Here is a 17354-nt window from a genome sequence, read left to right on the forward strand (position 1 = left end):
CAAATCCTGTGCTCATTTCAACTGTGAGAATTCTTTGTATAGTCTCAATACAAATTAACAGATAATTTGCAAATATTTGCAATATATTCTCCCATTGTGCAGATTGTCTTTTCAGTTTCTTGATGGTATTGATTGCAGTACAAGTCTTCTTTAAAAATTTTTTTTTTCTTTTTCTTTAGATGAAGTCTCACTTTGTTGTCCCAGGCTGGAGTGCAGTGGCACGATCTCGGCTCACTGCAACCTCCACCTCCCGGGTTCAAGTGATTCTCCTGCCTCAGCCTCCTGAGTAACTGGGATTACAGGCATGCACCACCACGCCTGGCTAATTTTTGCATTTTTAGTAGAGACAGGGTTTCACCACGTTGGCCAGGCTGGTCTCGACCTTCTGACCTCAAGTGATCCACCCCACCTTGGCCTCCCAAAGTGCTGGGATTACAGGCATGAGCCACTGTGCCCAGCTATCTTTTTTTTTTTTTTTTTTTTTAACTTTTAACTTCAGGGGTCCAAGTGCAGGTTTGTGTCTTTTTTTTTTTTTTTTTTTTTTTTTTTTGACTTTTAACTTCAGGGGTCCAAGTGCAGGTTTGTTATATAGGTAAACTGTGTTATAGGGGTTTGTTGTACAGATTATTTCATCACCCAGGTATTAATCCTAGTACCCATTCATTATTTCTCCTGATCCTCTACCTCCTTCCACCCTCCACCCTCCAAAAGTCCCAGTGTGGTGTTCCCCAATCTGTGTCCATGTGTCTCATCATTTAGCTCCCACATTTATAAGAGCATGTGGTATTTGGTTTTCTGTTCCTGCATCAGTTTGCTAAGTTTTTATGACATATTGGTCACAATATTACCACAATATTTTCATATATTTTACAATATTCCTCTTCACTGTCCTTATTTTTAGAGCTGCATATCGAAGTGTGAGACATGAAAGGATATGTCTGATATTTGCTTTAAAATGCTCCAGCAAAGAAATTAAAGGATGGAGGAAGCAAAAGAGGCAAATCTTGATAGTGTTGACTTGGAGGACTTTGTAAGCTGGGTATATAGATTTTCATCCTACTATTTCCTTTACTTCTGAGTGTTTGGAAATTTATGGTAAAAATAAGTCTAATTACTTTTTTGGCACAAAACAAGGGTTTTGTAAGTTAAGGGTACATGCTGCACTGGGGAAAGAATATAACAATTAGAATGTGGGACACAGGCCCCAGTTTGAGTCTGGGACTGCTTTTGGTGACATCTAAATAGGAATAAAGGCAAGGCATGGTGGTTCACACATGTGATCCCAGCACTTTGGGAGGCTGAGGCAGGAGGAGACTCATCTCTACAAAAAATAAAAAACAAGCCAGGTGTGTTGGCATGTGCCTGTAGTCTCAGCTAATCAGGAGGCTAAGGTGGGAGGATTGCTTGAGCCCAGGAAGTCGAGGCTGCAGTGAGCCATGATCACACCACTGCACTCCACCTGGGCCACAGAGCAAGACTGTCTCAAAATCAAAACAAAGCACTGCATGAATACATTTTCAGAGAGTCCTAATAGCTAGAAAGTGTTCCCTTAAATTCCAATTTAGTTTCTAGCTGTGTGACTTTGGTCAGATTACTCTCTCTCTGAGCTTGGTATCCAGTCTATGAAATGCAATAATAAATCACAGGGGAACTGGGTGCAGTGGCACGCACCTGTAGGCTCAGCTACCTAGGAGGCTGAGGCAGGAGGATGGGTTAAGAGCCTAAGTTCAAGGGCTGTAGTGTGCCATGACTGTGCCTGTGAATAGCCACTGCACTCTAGGCCTGGGCAATACAATGAGACCCTGTCTCATAAATTAATTAAAAAATAAATTACAGGTAATATTCATTGTTCTGAAGTTTGCTTTGTCTGATAGCAAAATAACCACTCCAGCTTTGTCCCGTTTTCTTCTTTTTAGTGTTTGCATGGAATATCTTTTTCCAACCTTTTACTTTTTACCCTGCATGTGCCATTGTATCATAAATGGCTTGTACAGATAGCATATAATTTAGGTTAAAAAAAAATCTATCTGGCCGGGCACGGTGGCTCATGCCTGTAATTCCAGTCCTTTAGGAGGCCAAGACAGGCAGATCAGTTGAGGACAGGAGTTCAAGACCAGACTGGGCAAAATGGTGAAACCCTATCTCTAATAAAAAGAAATAAAAAATTAGCCAGGCATGGTGGTACATGCCTGTAATCCCAGCTACTCAGGAGGCTGAGGCAGGAGAATCACTTGAACCTGGGAGGTGGAGGTTGCAGTGAGCCAGGATCATGCCACTGCACTCCAGCCTGCATGAGAGTGAGAGTCGATCCAAAAAAAAAAAAAAATTCCAATCTATGTGTTTTAGTTGCCATATTTAGACCATTTACATTTAATGTAATTGTTTTTTATTTTTATTTTTAGGGACAGGGTCTTGCTCAGTGGTCCAGGCTGGAGTACAGTGGTATGATCACAGCTCACTGCAGTCTCAAACTACTGGACTCTAATGATCCTCCCACGTCAGCCTCCTGAGTAGCCAGGACTACAGGCATGCACTACCATGGTTGGCTAATTCTTTTATTTTAAATTTTATGCAGATACAGGGCCTCACTACATTGCCCAGTCTGATCTTGAACTCCTGGCCTCAAGTAATCTTCCTGCTTCAGCCTCCTAAAGTGTTGGGATTATGGACATTAGCCACCACAACTGGCCTACTGTGATTTTTGATACAGCTGGATTTAAGTGTACCATTTTATCATTAATTTTTCTTGTTGGTCTCTTACTTTCTTTACACTTGTTTTCCTTGCTGACTTTATTTTGAATTAATTATTTTTCCAAATTCCACTTTTTATGCTGGCTTTTTAAACATATCTCCTTGCATAGTTTTTTAAAATGGTTGCTCTAGAGATGATCATTACATACCAAACTTTTTGTAACCTACTTAGAATTTTTACCACTTCAAGTGAAATTTAGAAACCTTACAACGTAGGTTCTTTTACTGTCCCCTTGGTGAGGATGCAGTTTTCATCTGTATTACATCTACATGCATTGAAAATCCCATCAGATGATGTTATAAAGTTTTTGTTTCAGCAGTTACATATATTTTAACAAACATATAAATTTATTTGGTTTATCCAGAGATTTGCCATTTTGGTTGCTCTTCCTTCTTTGCAATCATTTTCCATCCCCATGAACTTCCTTTAGCTTTCTGTTACAGGAGGACTACTAGCAATGGAATTATTATAGCTTTCCTTCTTCTGAAAATGTCTTTATTTCAGCCAGGTATGGTGGCTCATGCCTCTAATCCCAGCACTTTGGGAGGCCGAAGCAGGTGGATCACCTGAGGTCAGGAGTTTGAGACCATCCTGACCAACATGGTGAAACTCCTCTCTACTACAAATACAAAAAAAGTAGCCAGGCATGGTACCACGCACCTGTAATCCCAGCTACTCCTCGGGAGGCTCAGACAGGAGAACTGCTTGAACCAGGAGGTGGAGGTTGCGGTGAGCTGAGATCACACCACTGCACTCTAGCCTGGGCAACAGAGCAAGACTCCACCTCATTTAAAAAAAAAAAAAAAAAAAGTAAAGAAAAAAGAAAATCTCTATTTCATCTTCTTTCCTAAAGAATATATTTGCTGGATAAAGGATTCTGTGTTGACAGTTTTGCTGCTTTTTTAAAGCACTTTATAAATGTTGCTCCATGGTTTCTGATGAGAAATCTGCCATCACTGAAATCTTTGGTTCTCCTATATACAAAGTATTGTTTTCTGCCAGTTGCTTTCAAAATATTTTCTTTACACTTGGTTTCATCACTTTGATTATGATGTGCCTGGGTGCGGTTTTCCTTTTTGGGATTTGCTGTGCCAGTAGACCTGTTTTAAATAGAATACTATGTAAATGTATGTAAATACTTGTCTTTTGCCAAATATTTGGAAGTTTTCAACTATTATTTCTTCAGATATTTTTTCTTCCAATTGTTCTTTTTGGACTCCTAAGACATGAATATTAGACCGTTTGATATTGTCCTACAGATCCCCAAAGGTCTTCTCATTTTTTTCACTTTTTTCTCTTTTGTCATTCAGACTGGATAATTTCTGCTCATGTATCTTCAAATTTACTGACTCTTCCCTCAGTCATCTTCATCCTGTTGTTGAGACCTTCCAGTAAATTTTGTTATTGTATTTTCAGTTCTACAATTTCCACTTGATTCTTTTTATAGCTTCTATGCTGAGACTTTTAGCTTTCCATTTATTTCAACAGTGTTTACCTTTACTTTATATATTTCCTTTGGAGAAATGTCTTCTTTACTTTGTGTAGCATGATTAAAATAACTAGTTTAATGGCCAGGTGTGCTGGCTCATGCCTGTAATCCCAGCACTTTGGGAGGCCCAGGTAGGCAGATCACTTGAGGTCAGGAGTTTGAGACCAGCCTGGCCAACAGGGTGAAACTCAGTCTCTACTAAAAATACAAAAAATTATCTGGGCATGGTGGTACACACCTGTAGTTCCAGCTGCTCAGGAGGCTGAGGCAGGAGAATCACTTGCACCCTGGGGGTGGAGGATGCAGTGAGCCAAGAGTATGCCACTGCACTCCAGCCTGAGTGATAGAGACTGTCTCAAAAATAAATAAAATAAAAAATAAAATAACTAGTTTAAGTCTTTTTCTGATAATTCTGACATTTGGGTAACCTTAGAGTTGGCTCTTGTTCATTGTCTTTTCCCTGGAGAGTTGCTTAGGTTTCACTAGTTCTTTGCCAAGTAATTTTGGATTGTTTCTGGGATATATTTGGAATATTATGATATTCTATATCCTGTTTAAATCCTCATAAGAATGTTTTTGTTTTGTTTTTTGTTTTAACAGACCATCAATCCAGTTAAGTTTCAAAGCACACATCCTGGCCGTTTTTTGGTGGCTGTGGTTCCAATGTTAGTTTTCACTGCCTTTGTTAAGCTGTTCTTTGCCCCAATTGTGCACCATCTGGTGGCTAATCTGAAACCTGGACAGTGGCCTACACTGTAATTCAGGATTCAGAACCTTTGCTCACCTTGCTTCTGGTGAGTTTCACACATACACAGCTTGGGAGATGATCCCAGGATTTTATTCACAGTTTTAAGGGTTCTTTTCCTTTAGTTCCCTCCTATTTGTGATCTTACCTATACTCTGGTTTCTAGAACCCCATTCTTGGTTTCTGGCCAGAAAGTCAGGGCTTTAAGCCTCCCCACACCATTGCCAGTGTTCTGCCCTGCAATGTCTGCCGCTAGTGCACCAGGGGTAAGAGAAGAGTGATACCTCTTTACTGCTGCGGGATTGATGTAGAGCAAGGAAAGTCCAGAATGTTCCAAGTCATTACCCATGGTGTCTACTGTTGGGGAGGTGGGTCTTACTGCATCTTTCCTGAGGCTTAGAATAGTACAATTAAATTAAAAACGGTTTTGCCCCATAGCCTCCAACCTCCTTTCTGGTCCTCTGACTAGAAAGAACAAATTGTTCCTTGGACTCTTTTTCTCTGTCAGCTAGCATTTCCAGTTGTCCTGTTAAATGTCTTTTTTCTTTTTCCTTTTTATTTATTTTTTTGAGACAAGGTTTTGCTCTGTTGCACGATCACAGCTCACTGAAGCCTCAACCTTCTGGGCTCAAGTGATCCCCCCACCTCAGCCCCCATGAAGCTGGTACCACAGGCATAGCCACCACACCTGGCTATTTTTTAAAATTATTTTATTTTTTAGAGACAGTGTCTGTCTGTGTTGCTCACTCTGGTCTCAACCCAAGCTCACGTGATCATCCTGTCTTGGTCTCCCAAAGTGCTGGGATTACAGGTGTGAGCCACTGCACCTGGCCCTGTTATGTGTCTATGTGTGGATTTTCTAGTTTATTCTGTTTGGGATTTGTCTGGCTTCTACAATGTGTGGGGTCATGTCTTTCATCAGTTTTTAGAATTCTGCATTCTATCTAAGTATTTGCTCGGTCCTATTCTCACCTCTCCTCACAGCTAATGAAACACATTAGAATTTTTCACTGTATTCTCTATGGGTCTTCTGTTTTTTTCCAGCTGTCTCCCATGTTGCTCTGTGAATAGTTTCTCCTGAGTTATCTTCCAGTTTATAAATTACCCCTGATTGGCTGTGTTCTATTACATCTATTTACTGAGTTTTAAAGTGCAGTTTTTAATGCATATTCTTGAAATGTTTATATTCAGTTCTTTCCCAGATTAGCTCCACAACTTTTTATAGTATAGTTTCCCATTTCCTGCAAGTACATTCACACACCTGACTTTATTTCTTTAAGCAAAGAAAACAAATCTAATACCTGTGTATAAAACAAATCTAATACTACATCTGTGAGTTTGTTTTCATTGCTTCAAGTAATTCTTGCCTCTGTAATCTAGTTTCCTTATATGACTACTTATTTTTTACTATGTGTTACTAGACATATTTGAAAAGTAATTTGAGGACTACAGTGAAATTACTTTTCCATGGAAAGTATTTACATTTTACTTTCTCTGTCACCCGGAGGCATTACTAGTGTGGGAACACCTTAAAGGAAGTTCAGTGCTTAAGATTCTTTAGATCACTGGGGCAATTCTAAACTTGCCTGTTCTTTTACATTGATTCTTCCACCTCTGATTCATTATCATCCTAAAGGTGAAACTATTTGGGGATCTCAGCCTATTGTGTGGAGGGTCTCCTGTTATATGCATCACCTTATATGGGCCCTGAACTTTAATTTCTGTCCCCCTCACTCATAAGGTTGTCAGAGTAAGGATCCATGCTCGCTTCTCTTATTCTCTTTACTTTTGGACTAGGCATTCCTTATTGTCTGGAAAATCTCTTTGATGTTTTAAGATTATTCTTGTATTTTAATCAGGAATTGTTTTCAACAGGAACATGATGTAAATATCCAAGCATGCAATTTTCAGAAACAGGAAGTTTCCCACAATTGAATCTTTGTTCCTACATGGCCAAATCCTACTCTTTTTGTTGTCATACTCTGCACTTAAGCGCATACTACTTGTGGCATGGAATCCATAAATGTTGATAAAGAACTATGTCTAATTCTGCCAGAACAATTAATCATTTTTAGAAATTTTTGCTTAGAAACCTGGTAAAGTGCTCTGCATGTAGCAAGTATAAAAACACACAAAGTTTGTTGAACAGCTGCATAAAACAGATGGGCTAACTTTTACTTCATATTTCAAAATTCAGAGAAAGAGAGTAGTATTAAAAGACATAAGCCAAAAATAGATCATTGCAGACTGAGTACAAAGAACTATTCTATTTCTTCACTCTTAAAAAATTAAAATTTCAAATTACGTACCAATGACCAAATAAGTAACATTCAGAAACATACTATATATCTACAAAGAATACTTCAAAATGTGCCTCCAAACTTCAGGCACGTAATTCCAATTTTTATTGAATGTAGAGATTTTAAGAAAACAAATCCAAAGCTATTCCATCATGGAACAGCCCTCTACCATTTGGTTACTTTAAGACTGTGCAGTTACTTACACGGCAGAATACACACACTATATTAAGAAAACATAAATTGGGTTTGATATGCAATTGTTTGCATCTTACACCATTTCAATACATTTCACAAATTATAACAGGTTGTCATTTTAGTGAATATCTGCAACACTTTACATTGTTCATGAAGTAGCTACTTCCAGAAGGCTGATATTCTCCTCCAAATTGTCTTTGGCTAGTACTACAGATGTGATTCAGTCCAAACTATATGCCCAAACTGATGAAAATTCTCAGTCTCTCCTAGCTTGAGACCTCAGATCCTGAGTTATAACTTTGACTTGATCTTCAAGTTGAGATGCTTCATAAATATTTTTCTTAAAACAGGGCTATTTAACATAATTTATTTTTCTTGAAATATATCAGTGTTTTTGATACAAAAACATATTACACATAAGAATATTTAAAGCATCAAAATAATGATTAAATTTTTTACATAAATGACAGGACTACAGTATGCCCCCCACTTTTTTGATGTTTGAAGAGGAAAGCTCTGTAACAATTTCAAATACATAGGATTTAACTTATGTTAATATCCTGTTATAAAAAATAACTACCATATAAAGAATTTAAAATATGCAAAAGTAATTAGTTCATTTAAATTTATACTTATACATTGGTGTCAGTGAAAATATGCTGAGTTGCCAAGAAATTTCTAAGGATTAAAGTGGAAGTAAAAAAACCTGTTTCAGGCTTATTGCTACATAATGACTACTTCAAGGGTCATCTGGCCTGTCGTCAGTCACTCTTAGAAGTGGTAAATACAGTGGTATACTTTGGAAGGAAAGGAGGAAAAAAATAATGCACTGTGATACAAAAATATTACCTATATATAAATTATTAAAGATTTATAAAACACATTCAGAATATGTTCTTGCTATAAAAACAATATACTTAAATATAGAAGCAAAAAGTCCTGAAGCACCCACAATTATTTTAATATCCATTTAATCAGGAAAAACTATATATATATGGATATATAATACATACATATGTAATAATTTGAGAAGAAAAAAGGCAAAATTCTGATTTTAATCCAAAAAGAGTTTATCTAATTATGGAGGTAGGTCTCCACTCCAATTATACAAATAAGTTATCAGCTTTATTCAAAGAATTATAAGTCTAAGATCTCGAAACTGGTTTTTGTGCCACTGAAATACAATTTTGACAGACTTTAGAAACCAGTATTCTAACTGGCATATACACAAAACAGATATTTCCTTCATAAGGTTACATCTGAAAAGAGCCTCATTAAAATCATTATTGGCATAAAGAGGTATACCTAAGTGCAGATACTTTGGCTTAGCATTTAAATAACACAGTAAATGCTACAAATTTCTTAGAAGAAATCTTTGTCTTTTTAGTACTTAAATTAATTGTAAAGCTTCAAAAAGTATGGATCTCTTAAATTTTTAGATATTTAAATATTGTGCTAATGATTTGAAAAGATCATTCCTGCCTAAAGAGTAAAGCTTATGTGTTTCAAAAATCAGACATATTTATACTTTTAGTGTTTGTGGCATTTCAGCTTTAGTGCTGGAGTTAGTTTTAACAAATCAGGTTGCAATATGTAATACGGCACATTCTTTCACTAAAAAAGATGTTCTATAATGAAAAACACTAATTCTATTTCTAATGGTAAACTAGAGTTGGAGGTCCCACCATGGATCACAGGTATCAGAGCACTATCAAGATCATTTAGATAATGCTGAGGCAGAAGTTGGCCTTCAGATCCTGCCTGAAATTCAACCTGGAAAAAAAAAAACATCTTGCTAAGAAAATGAACAATCTTGTCTAGCTCAGAATGTGAATATAAAATAAGTGAAATATTTTAAAATATCAGTTCAAGCATGTTAAATAAAATATTGATATATTTATTTTAAAAATTCTACATTCTCCTGTATCTTTTATCTGTCTACTACATAAACTATAATTGTCCCTCCCCATATATCATAAATATAAAATTCCACTATGTCATACTTTATGTTTCCTCTAAATGAACACATAAACAAATTAGAGGGATTAAGCTTTGAATAACTGCCGACACTACTTAAATTAAAAACCCCATGGTATTAAAAATACTTAAATTTCAAATTTGTTATTGCAATAATATTTAATATTAGACTCTAACGTTGGTGCAAATTACATTTTAATACATTTAGCTAAAAAAAAATTTACAGTGCTTACTCAAATAACAAATAGTGGGTGCTTCCTTGAAAAGAGGGCTTTTAATAGTGAGATAAAAACAAAACCCCTTTTCCAGTGAGAACTATGAGTAAAACATATCCTGGCTGAAGAAAAGCAAACCTTCAGCATATGAACTCACCCATGTTTAGATTAACTATTCTAATGAAGTCTGATTTGAAAATCTATATTGGATGTTGGAAAGAGTTACTTGGATGTCAGAAAGAGAACTTTCAGTTCAAATCTGTTAGGAAAATAAATATTCCTATTCCTAAAAAATTAGAAATATTTTCCTAACAGATTTGAACTGAAAGTTGAAAGAAAAACCAATTGTTTTTACATGCAAAATGATTATCACTCCTTGTTAAGAGAAATATGCATTAAAATAACACCGGGGGCCAGGCGTGGTGGCTCACACCTATAATCCCAACACTTTGGGAGGCCGAGGCAGGAGAATTGCTTGAGCCCAGGAGTTCAAGACCAGCCTGGGAAACACAGTGAGACCCCATCTCTTTAAAAAGTAATAATATTAATAGTAACGCGGTATTATTTTTTACCTATCAAATTGTCCAAGTTCAAAAGTTTGATTATATACTTCTTTGATAAGGATGTGGGGGAGGCCAGGTGCCGTGGCTCACATCTATAATCCCAGCACTTTGGGAGGCCAAGGTGGGCGGATCACGTGAGGTCAAGAGTTCAAGACTGGTCCAGCCAACATGGTGAAACCCCATGTCTGCTAAAAATACAAATATTAGCAAGGTGTGGTGGCACATGCCTGTAGTCCCAGCTACTTGGGAGGCTGAGGCAGGAGAACTGCTGGAACCCAGAGGGTAGAGGCTGCAGTGAGCCAAAATCATGCCACTGCACTCTAGCCTGGGTGGCAGAATGAGACTCTGTCTCAAAAAAAGGATGTGGGGGAAAGAGCTCTCACAAATTGCTGGAGAAAATAAATATAAATTGACATAACCTCTATATGAGATAATATGGTAACATCTATTGAGTATATACTCAGGCCTGGAAATTCTACTCAGAATTCTTCTTATAGATATACTTATACTATGTAAAAGCAAAATATTGTGGACAACCTGAATGTCTATCAACATATATCAAATATGCACGAATAACGAGTTAGATAAATTATGGCACATTTATATAATCAACTACTATGTCACTTTAAAAAAAAATGTATACTAGTACTAATACCTTTAAGATATATTAAAGAAGGTAAAAAATCTGTAAAAGGGGGAGATGAAAAAGGAGGACACACACTTATTTGCTTGTACATGCATAAAATCACAAAGAATACATAAGAAATGAGTAACACTGATTGCTTGGCCGGAGAGGGAGGATAAAGAAAAGTATGGAGGTGAACTGATGGGTTGGATGTCAACAGTAGGAAAGACATTTCCAAGGCTGTTGCCTTATACAACTCTACTGGGAACCATTTACATTGTAGTCTGGAGTTATTATCTTGAGTCCACCAGTTACACAGAATACAGTGTGAATGCTGCTCTCTGCAAATATTCAGTGAGGTGGTCCTGTTATATATACACTTTTAGACTTTTAAGATTTTAAGTCATGTACATATAGAATCTAATCAGAATAAGTAAATTTAAAAACGTACCTATAAAAGGCAGAGTAGTCATGGAGAAGGGTTCAGTAAACTATGGCCTACAGGCCAAACTTGGCCCCACTGGGTAAACAAAATTTCACTGGAACATAGCCACACTTATTTGTTTACATACTGTGAATGGCTGCTTTCCCAATATAACGGTAGTGTTGAGTAGTTGTGAAAGAAACCATGCTGCCTACAATGTCCAAAATAGTTACTGTCTGTCCTTTTATGAAAAAAGTTTGCTGACCCCTGTTGTGGAGATTAATACAGATAATATATGTGAAGTGTGTAGCACACATTTGATGCTCAACAATTTTCATTCTCTTTCATCTCAAAAGGTTGAAGAAAAACTTCACTATTTTAATATGCAATACATTCATTTCAAAAATACATCACAAAAACAGGCCTCACCATATCAGTGTCAGTGGAAACTCTGAGTCCAATTTTATTCATCCCATTACTCTTCAGAGTTTTCAGGTGAGGGCACAGGGCAGCACTACAAGCCATGGCTATTTCTTTTGCAAACTGATAACAAGTTGATAAAATAGATAAATCCTGTTCCTTTAGAAAGTAGAACACCTGAAATATATTTAATTAGGCAACAAGTCATGATTAAAATTAAAAGTAACTTTAAAATGCAACAATTGCTGCTTTCAATTCAAGTTTAATTAAATTCCAATGTAAAGTACCACGAAAATCATTAGTTGTGAGAATTCAATATCAATAGCTTGATCTGTACTATAAGTAAAAACATAAAACCAAAAGTTATGGTAAATATGGAAATGTCTCAGCAATTTTTGCCTGAAGTTAATTTGTAGCAAGGAAAGCCTTATTAAATCAGTATGAGTCTATCCTGTAAAGAACACCTATATGAAGTTAAGATAAAACAAATCATGTTCCATTGTGCCTATATTCTCTATAGGTTCTATTTTGCACATGTAATAAAATCACAAAGAATGCATAAGAAATAAATATGAGGGGGAATAAGGAGGTAGACTAAGGAGTTGGGGGTCTATAGTTTCATATCCTCTAATTTAAAGAAAATACTAAAGCATGAAAAAATAACTTTCATATGTGAATGCTGATTATAAATAAATGACAATAAAATATCTTATTTTTCATAATATCTGAGGAAAATGAAAATATGGTCAAGTAACATTAATTACAGTACTAAGATGGCAATGCTGCCAACACAGATGGTAGGCAGTACCACCATCTGATAGCCTGAACTAACCCTATGGAAATCCAATTCTGGTATATAAAAGTCTGGGGTGGAAATGTGTGTGTCTCAAAGTGTAGCATAAAAAGTATAATAAGCTATGCATAAATATTTAGAGATTGAGTATGCACAATCTCCAAAGAACAAAAATCATACTGAAACACAGCATGTAAAGGGACCTTCTTCCTTAGCTACCTCGGTACACTTTACAATCTTCTCATCAGTTTCAAAATCTGCTTCCAGTTTTATTTTTTCACTTGGAAATCCTTGTAATGACATTCCATCCACTGAACTGGTAACACTATGAAATAAAACATAATACAATAGAATTATTGGCACTAATGTGTTTTTTGAAATGAATTATTAGATGTGAACAGACGGAATAAGAGAAAAAATATAAAAGAAGATATCTCCATTATATACAAAATAATTAAATCTGTAGTTCATATTCATTTACCAAGATTTCTTGATTGTGTAGTAATCTTTTTTTGTTCATCAATAAATTATATCTCCTTTTTCATATGCCCAATTCAGACCTGAAGTTTAAAATACCTTAGAGAGTCTAATAAAAAAGCTGCCTCATGAATTCAAAAACTCTGTTTTGGAATCCTTCAGCCCTCTTCTTCCTTCTTTGCTCCAGACCCCTTAGCCAATCTCAAAAAAAGAAAGAAAATGGGTAACTGAAGAGAGGAAGGAGTGGCAGTAATAATCTGTAAGGCCTCTAATGTAAATATTATTAAATTCAGTTGTTTGCATTTATAGTGAATCAAAATAATACAGTATATATCTTCCAAAGGGAATCTTTTACTTATGTGACAAAAATAGGTACCATCTGAAAGAAAAAGTGTCTTGCCTTTCTCAGCTGTGGCATCAAGCCCACACTGGTACACAATGGATGTTTCATCATCAAGCCCCTCCCAAATAGACCATCCTGGCCCAAAAACCACACCACCATTTATGAAGCTAGTTAGGTACATGTTTGAAAAACAGATTGCATTCATTAATTTGAGTAAAGGCATTTAAATTGATGGTATAAAAATTGATTCGTTCATAAAATACTTAATTTTATTAATAGGATGTTTTAATCCTGCACTTCCCTTCAAATCAATTATATTTTAGAATTTAAAAATTCCTACCCTTTGTTTCCTTTTTCTTCAGCATCTACCCAGCAGATATCCACGTATTCTCTCAGGTCTACTGCATCAACTTTCCCACATGTAATTTTAAAGTCTTTCTGCTCTCGTAAAGCTAGCCGCAAGCCATTCATGGTCTCTGGAGTTATTTGTACCATTAAGCCATCTAGAAATGAGAGTAAGTTTCACATTTATTTTGCCAAATACCAATGTGTATATCTAAGCCATAAAATTTGCTACCAAAATATGTTCTGTGTAAGATTCAAGTTTTAAATCATTTGCTAATCATCTTAATGGTTGTTTTCCACTAGGAAATAAGTATTTTGTAAAGTTAAGAATTTTTTTTTAAGGTTGAAACAAAGATGAGAATTTCTGCTTCTGGCTATGATGAAATAACTCGTACCAGATAGCCCTTTCATGACAACCAACCCTAAGACTAGATAAAATATATGAGATAACTGTTTTTAGGTTCTGGACAATAGGCAGTGCAATACTGAGATCCCTAGAGGGAATCTGAAGAAGTTAAGCCCACAGTTATCTCCAGGCACAGAGAGGAAATTATTCCCAGACAGAGAGCCCTTACCCTCTGCCCTGGGCTCTCTGCCTGGGGATAATTTCTTCAAGGTGACCCACTAAGTCTACAATGGCCCTATTGGCTGAGAACTCAGAGATAAAGAGTTCGGTGAAGCCTAGAATCTGCAGTCAGGACACTTAAGAGTGGGGCACTAGAAAACTGCATGGAAGACTTTGAAGTCTTTGGACTAGAACTGGGGACACAATAACAAGAGTGAGACTAGATGAGGCTTAAACATAGCGTAGTGTTATAGCATGGGGAACAGAATGGAGATAATAGAAGTTAAATAATGTTGGGGAATTTGGTCATGTGGACCAACCAAAGTGAATAGACTTTATTAACACCTGATTAACAAACATTGTAGACAAGCCAAAACGAAGCCCTTACAAAATCTATAGGCAAAATAGATTTGAAGACTGAGTACTGTCAAATTAGTGGGGACCGGGAAACACCTTAGGATTTCTACAAATCCATCTTAATAAAGTGAAAAATCAAATCTATACAATGTCAAGGTTATCAACCATGAAACTGCCTACTAAAACATAAACAAACCTTCTTCAGCAAAATGTAATTAGAATCTAGTTTCTAAAGCATGTAACAATGACAAATACACAACCAAAAATTACTAGACAGGCCAGGTGTGGTGGCTCACAAATGTAATCCCAGTGCTTGGGGAGGCCAAGGAGGGAGTATCTCTTAAGGCCAGGAGTTCAAGACCAGCCTGGACAACACAGTGAAACCCCATCTCTACAAAACATTCAAAAATTAGCCAGGTGTGGTGGTGTGCACCTGCAGTCCCACCTACTCAGGAGGCTGATGCAGGAGGATCACTTAGCCCAGGAGTTCAAGGCTGCAGTGAGCTATGACTGTACCACTGTACTCCAGCCTGGGCAACAGAGTGAGAGCCCGTCTCAAAAAAAAAAAAAAAAAAAATTACTAGACAGAAATGAGAAAATGTGACCCCTTCGGCAACTGAAGCCAACTTCAAGATGGCCAATTAAGCATGTAAAAATTTTAAAAGAGCTATAATAAATATATTCAAAGACAGGCTGGGAGCAGTGGCTCATGCCTGTAATCCCAGCACTTTGGGAGGCCAAGGCGGGCGGATCATGAGATCAGGAGATCGACACCATCCTGGCTAACACGGTGAAACCCTGTCTCTACTAAAAATACAAAAAATTAGCCGGGCATGGTGGCAGAGGCCTGTAGTCCCAGCTACTCGGGAGGCTGAGGCAGAAGAATGGCGTGAACCCGGGAGGTGGAGCTTCCAGTGAGCCAAGATCGCGCCACTGCACTCCAGTCTGGGCAAAAGAGTGAGACTCCATTTCAAAAAAAATACACACACACACACATATATATGTATGTATATTCAAAGACCTACAGGAAACACATTCAAAGAATAAAAAGCAAATATGGGCTAAATAAATGTATAATAAATCTTGAGAGAAATACCAACTGGAAAAAGAAACAAAAAGAAATTCTGGAACAGGAAAGTACAATCTAACTAAAACTGAAACCTCAAAGGAGAGACTTAACAGTAGACTAAAGAAGGCAAAAAAAGAACTGGAGAAAATAAAGAAAAATCAGAATAAATAAAGAAAAGTATCCAATCTGAAGAACACAAAGAAAAAACATTGAAGAAAAAATGAGCAGAGCATCAAGAATCTATGGGATGACACAAAACAATCTAACACACACGTACATATATTTGCGTACACAGACACACACACACACACACACACACACACACAGTGACAGAGTCCTAGAAGAAGAGAGACTGGGATCTAGGCACACATAGTTAAGCTGATAAAAAACAAATATAAAGATGGCATCTCAAAAACAGACTGATGCCAATGGCTCACACCTGTAATCCCAGTATTTTGGGGAGGCTGAGGTGGGAGGATCACTAGAGTCCAGGAGATTGAGACCAGCCTGGACAACATAGGAAGTCCTCATCTTTACAATCTTTTTTTTTTAATTAGCCAAGCATGGTGGCATGTGCTTGTAATCCCAACTACTCAGAGGCTGAGATGGGAGGATCGCTGGAGCCCAGGAGTTCAAGCCCCAGCCTGCACGACATAGTGAGACCTTGTCTCTCCAAAAAAACAAAACAAAACAAAATAGCCAGGTGTGGTAGTGTGTGCCTGTAGTCCTAGCTACTCAGGAGGCTGAGGTGGGAGGACTGCCTGAGCCTGGGAGGTTGAGGCTGCAGTGAGCCATGATCATGCCACTGCACTCCCACCTGGGTAAGAATGAGATCTTGGGTGAGAATGAGTCTCAAAAAAAAAAAAAAAAAAAAAAAGAAAGAGACAGAAAAGAAATAAGAGGAAAAATATTTGGATATCTCAAATTCCATTATCAGAGTGACAGATATGGCACATAAAAATGAATCATAAAAGTTCACTTCTTAAAAGGTATTAATGATAAACATGGATCCAGACAGGTGTGCTTACGATTATTGCTTCTATTATATTAAGAGTCCCAGTAAGTAACCAAAGTAAATAAATAAAGAGCATAAGAATTGCAAAGAAAAAAGCAAAATTACACAATTTGATTATATAATTTTAGCTACACAGAAAAGTCTAAAAGAATCTACAGATAAATTATTATAAATAAGAGTATATAATGTAGCTGAATATAAGTTTAAAAATGCAGAGATAAATTTATTTCTACATACCAGAAACAGATTACAATTTTAATTTAATAAGATACTATTTACATCGGCAATAAAATCTATAAGGTAAAGGAATAAATCAAGAAAATATATACAAGGCCTAAACCAAAAGTCATAAAGTCACGTACCACAAAACAACATTTCAGTCAATGAGGGATCACATATACAACAGTAATCCCATAAGATTATAATACAGTATTTTTTACTGTGCCTTTTCTGTGTTTAGATATGTTTAGATACACAAATGCCATCATATTATAATTGTCTACCATATTCAGAACAGTAACATGCCGTACAGGTTTCCAAACTAGGAGCAATTGGCTATACCACATAGCCTAGGTATGCACTAGACTATACCATCTAGGTTTGTGTAAGTGCACTCTGTGAAGTTTGCACAATGACAAGATTGCCTAATGAAACGTTTCTCAGAATGTATCCCCATCACTAAGCA

The 17354-nt window shown here is 36.7% G+C and overlaps 1 protein-coding gene across 6 annotated transcripts in view; it reads right to left on the reverse strand.

Annotated features, from left to right (window-relative positions):
• Window positions 1-7127: 7127 nt before the first annotated feature.
• ZFYVE16 (zinc finger FYVE-type containing 16) overlaps window positions 7128-17354 on the reverse strand; it is a 64800-nt gene continuing 54573 nt past the window's right edge. For 4 of the 6 annotated variants that reach the window (XM_050795636.1, XM_050795635.1, XM_050795637.1 and 1 more), the window contains 4 exons: window positions 13659-13821; window positions 12718-12823; window positions 11715-11882; window positions 7128-9254 (listed from right to left, as the gene is read on the reverse strand). In XM_050795636.1, the coding sequence (XP_050651593.1) occupies window positions 9096-9254; window positions 11715-11882; window positions 12718-12823; window positions 13659-13821 (596 nt within the window). In that variant the 3' untranslated portion in view covers window positions 7128-9095. Of the gene's footprint in view, window positions 9255-10245; window positions 10425-11714; window positions 11883-12717; window positions 12824-13658; window positions 13822-17354 lie in introns of all 6 variants that reach the window. The other 2 variants (XR_007726825.1, XR_007726824.1) reach the window with 2 other exon arrangements.

This window comes from Macaca thibetana, chromosome 6 (assembly GCF_024542745.1).
Source record: "Macaca thibetana thibetana isolate TM-01 chromosome 6, ASM2454274v1, whole genome shotgun sequence".
Classification (NCBI taxonomy): Eukaryota; Metazoa; Chordata; class Mammalia; order Primates; family Cercopithecidae; genus Macaca; species Macaca thibetana.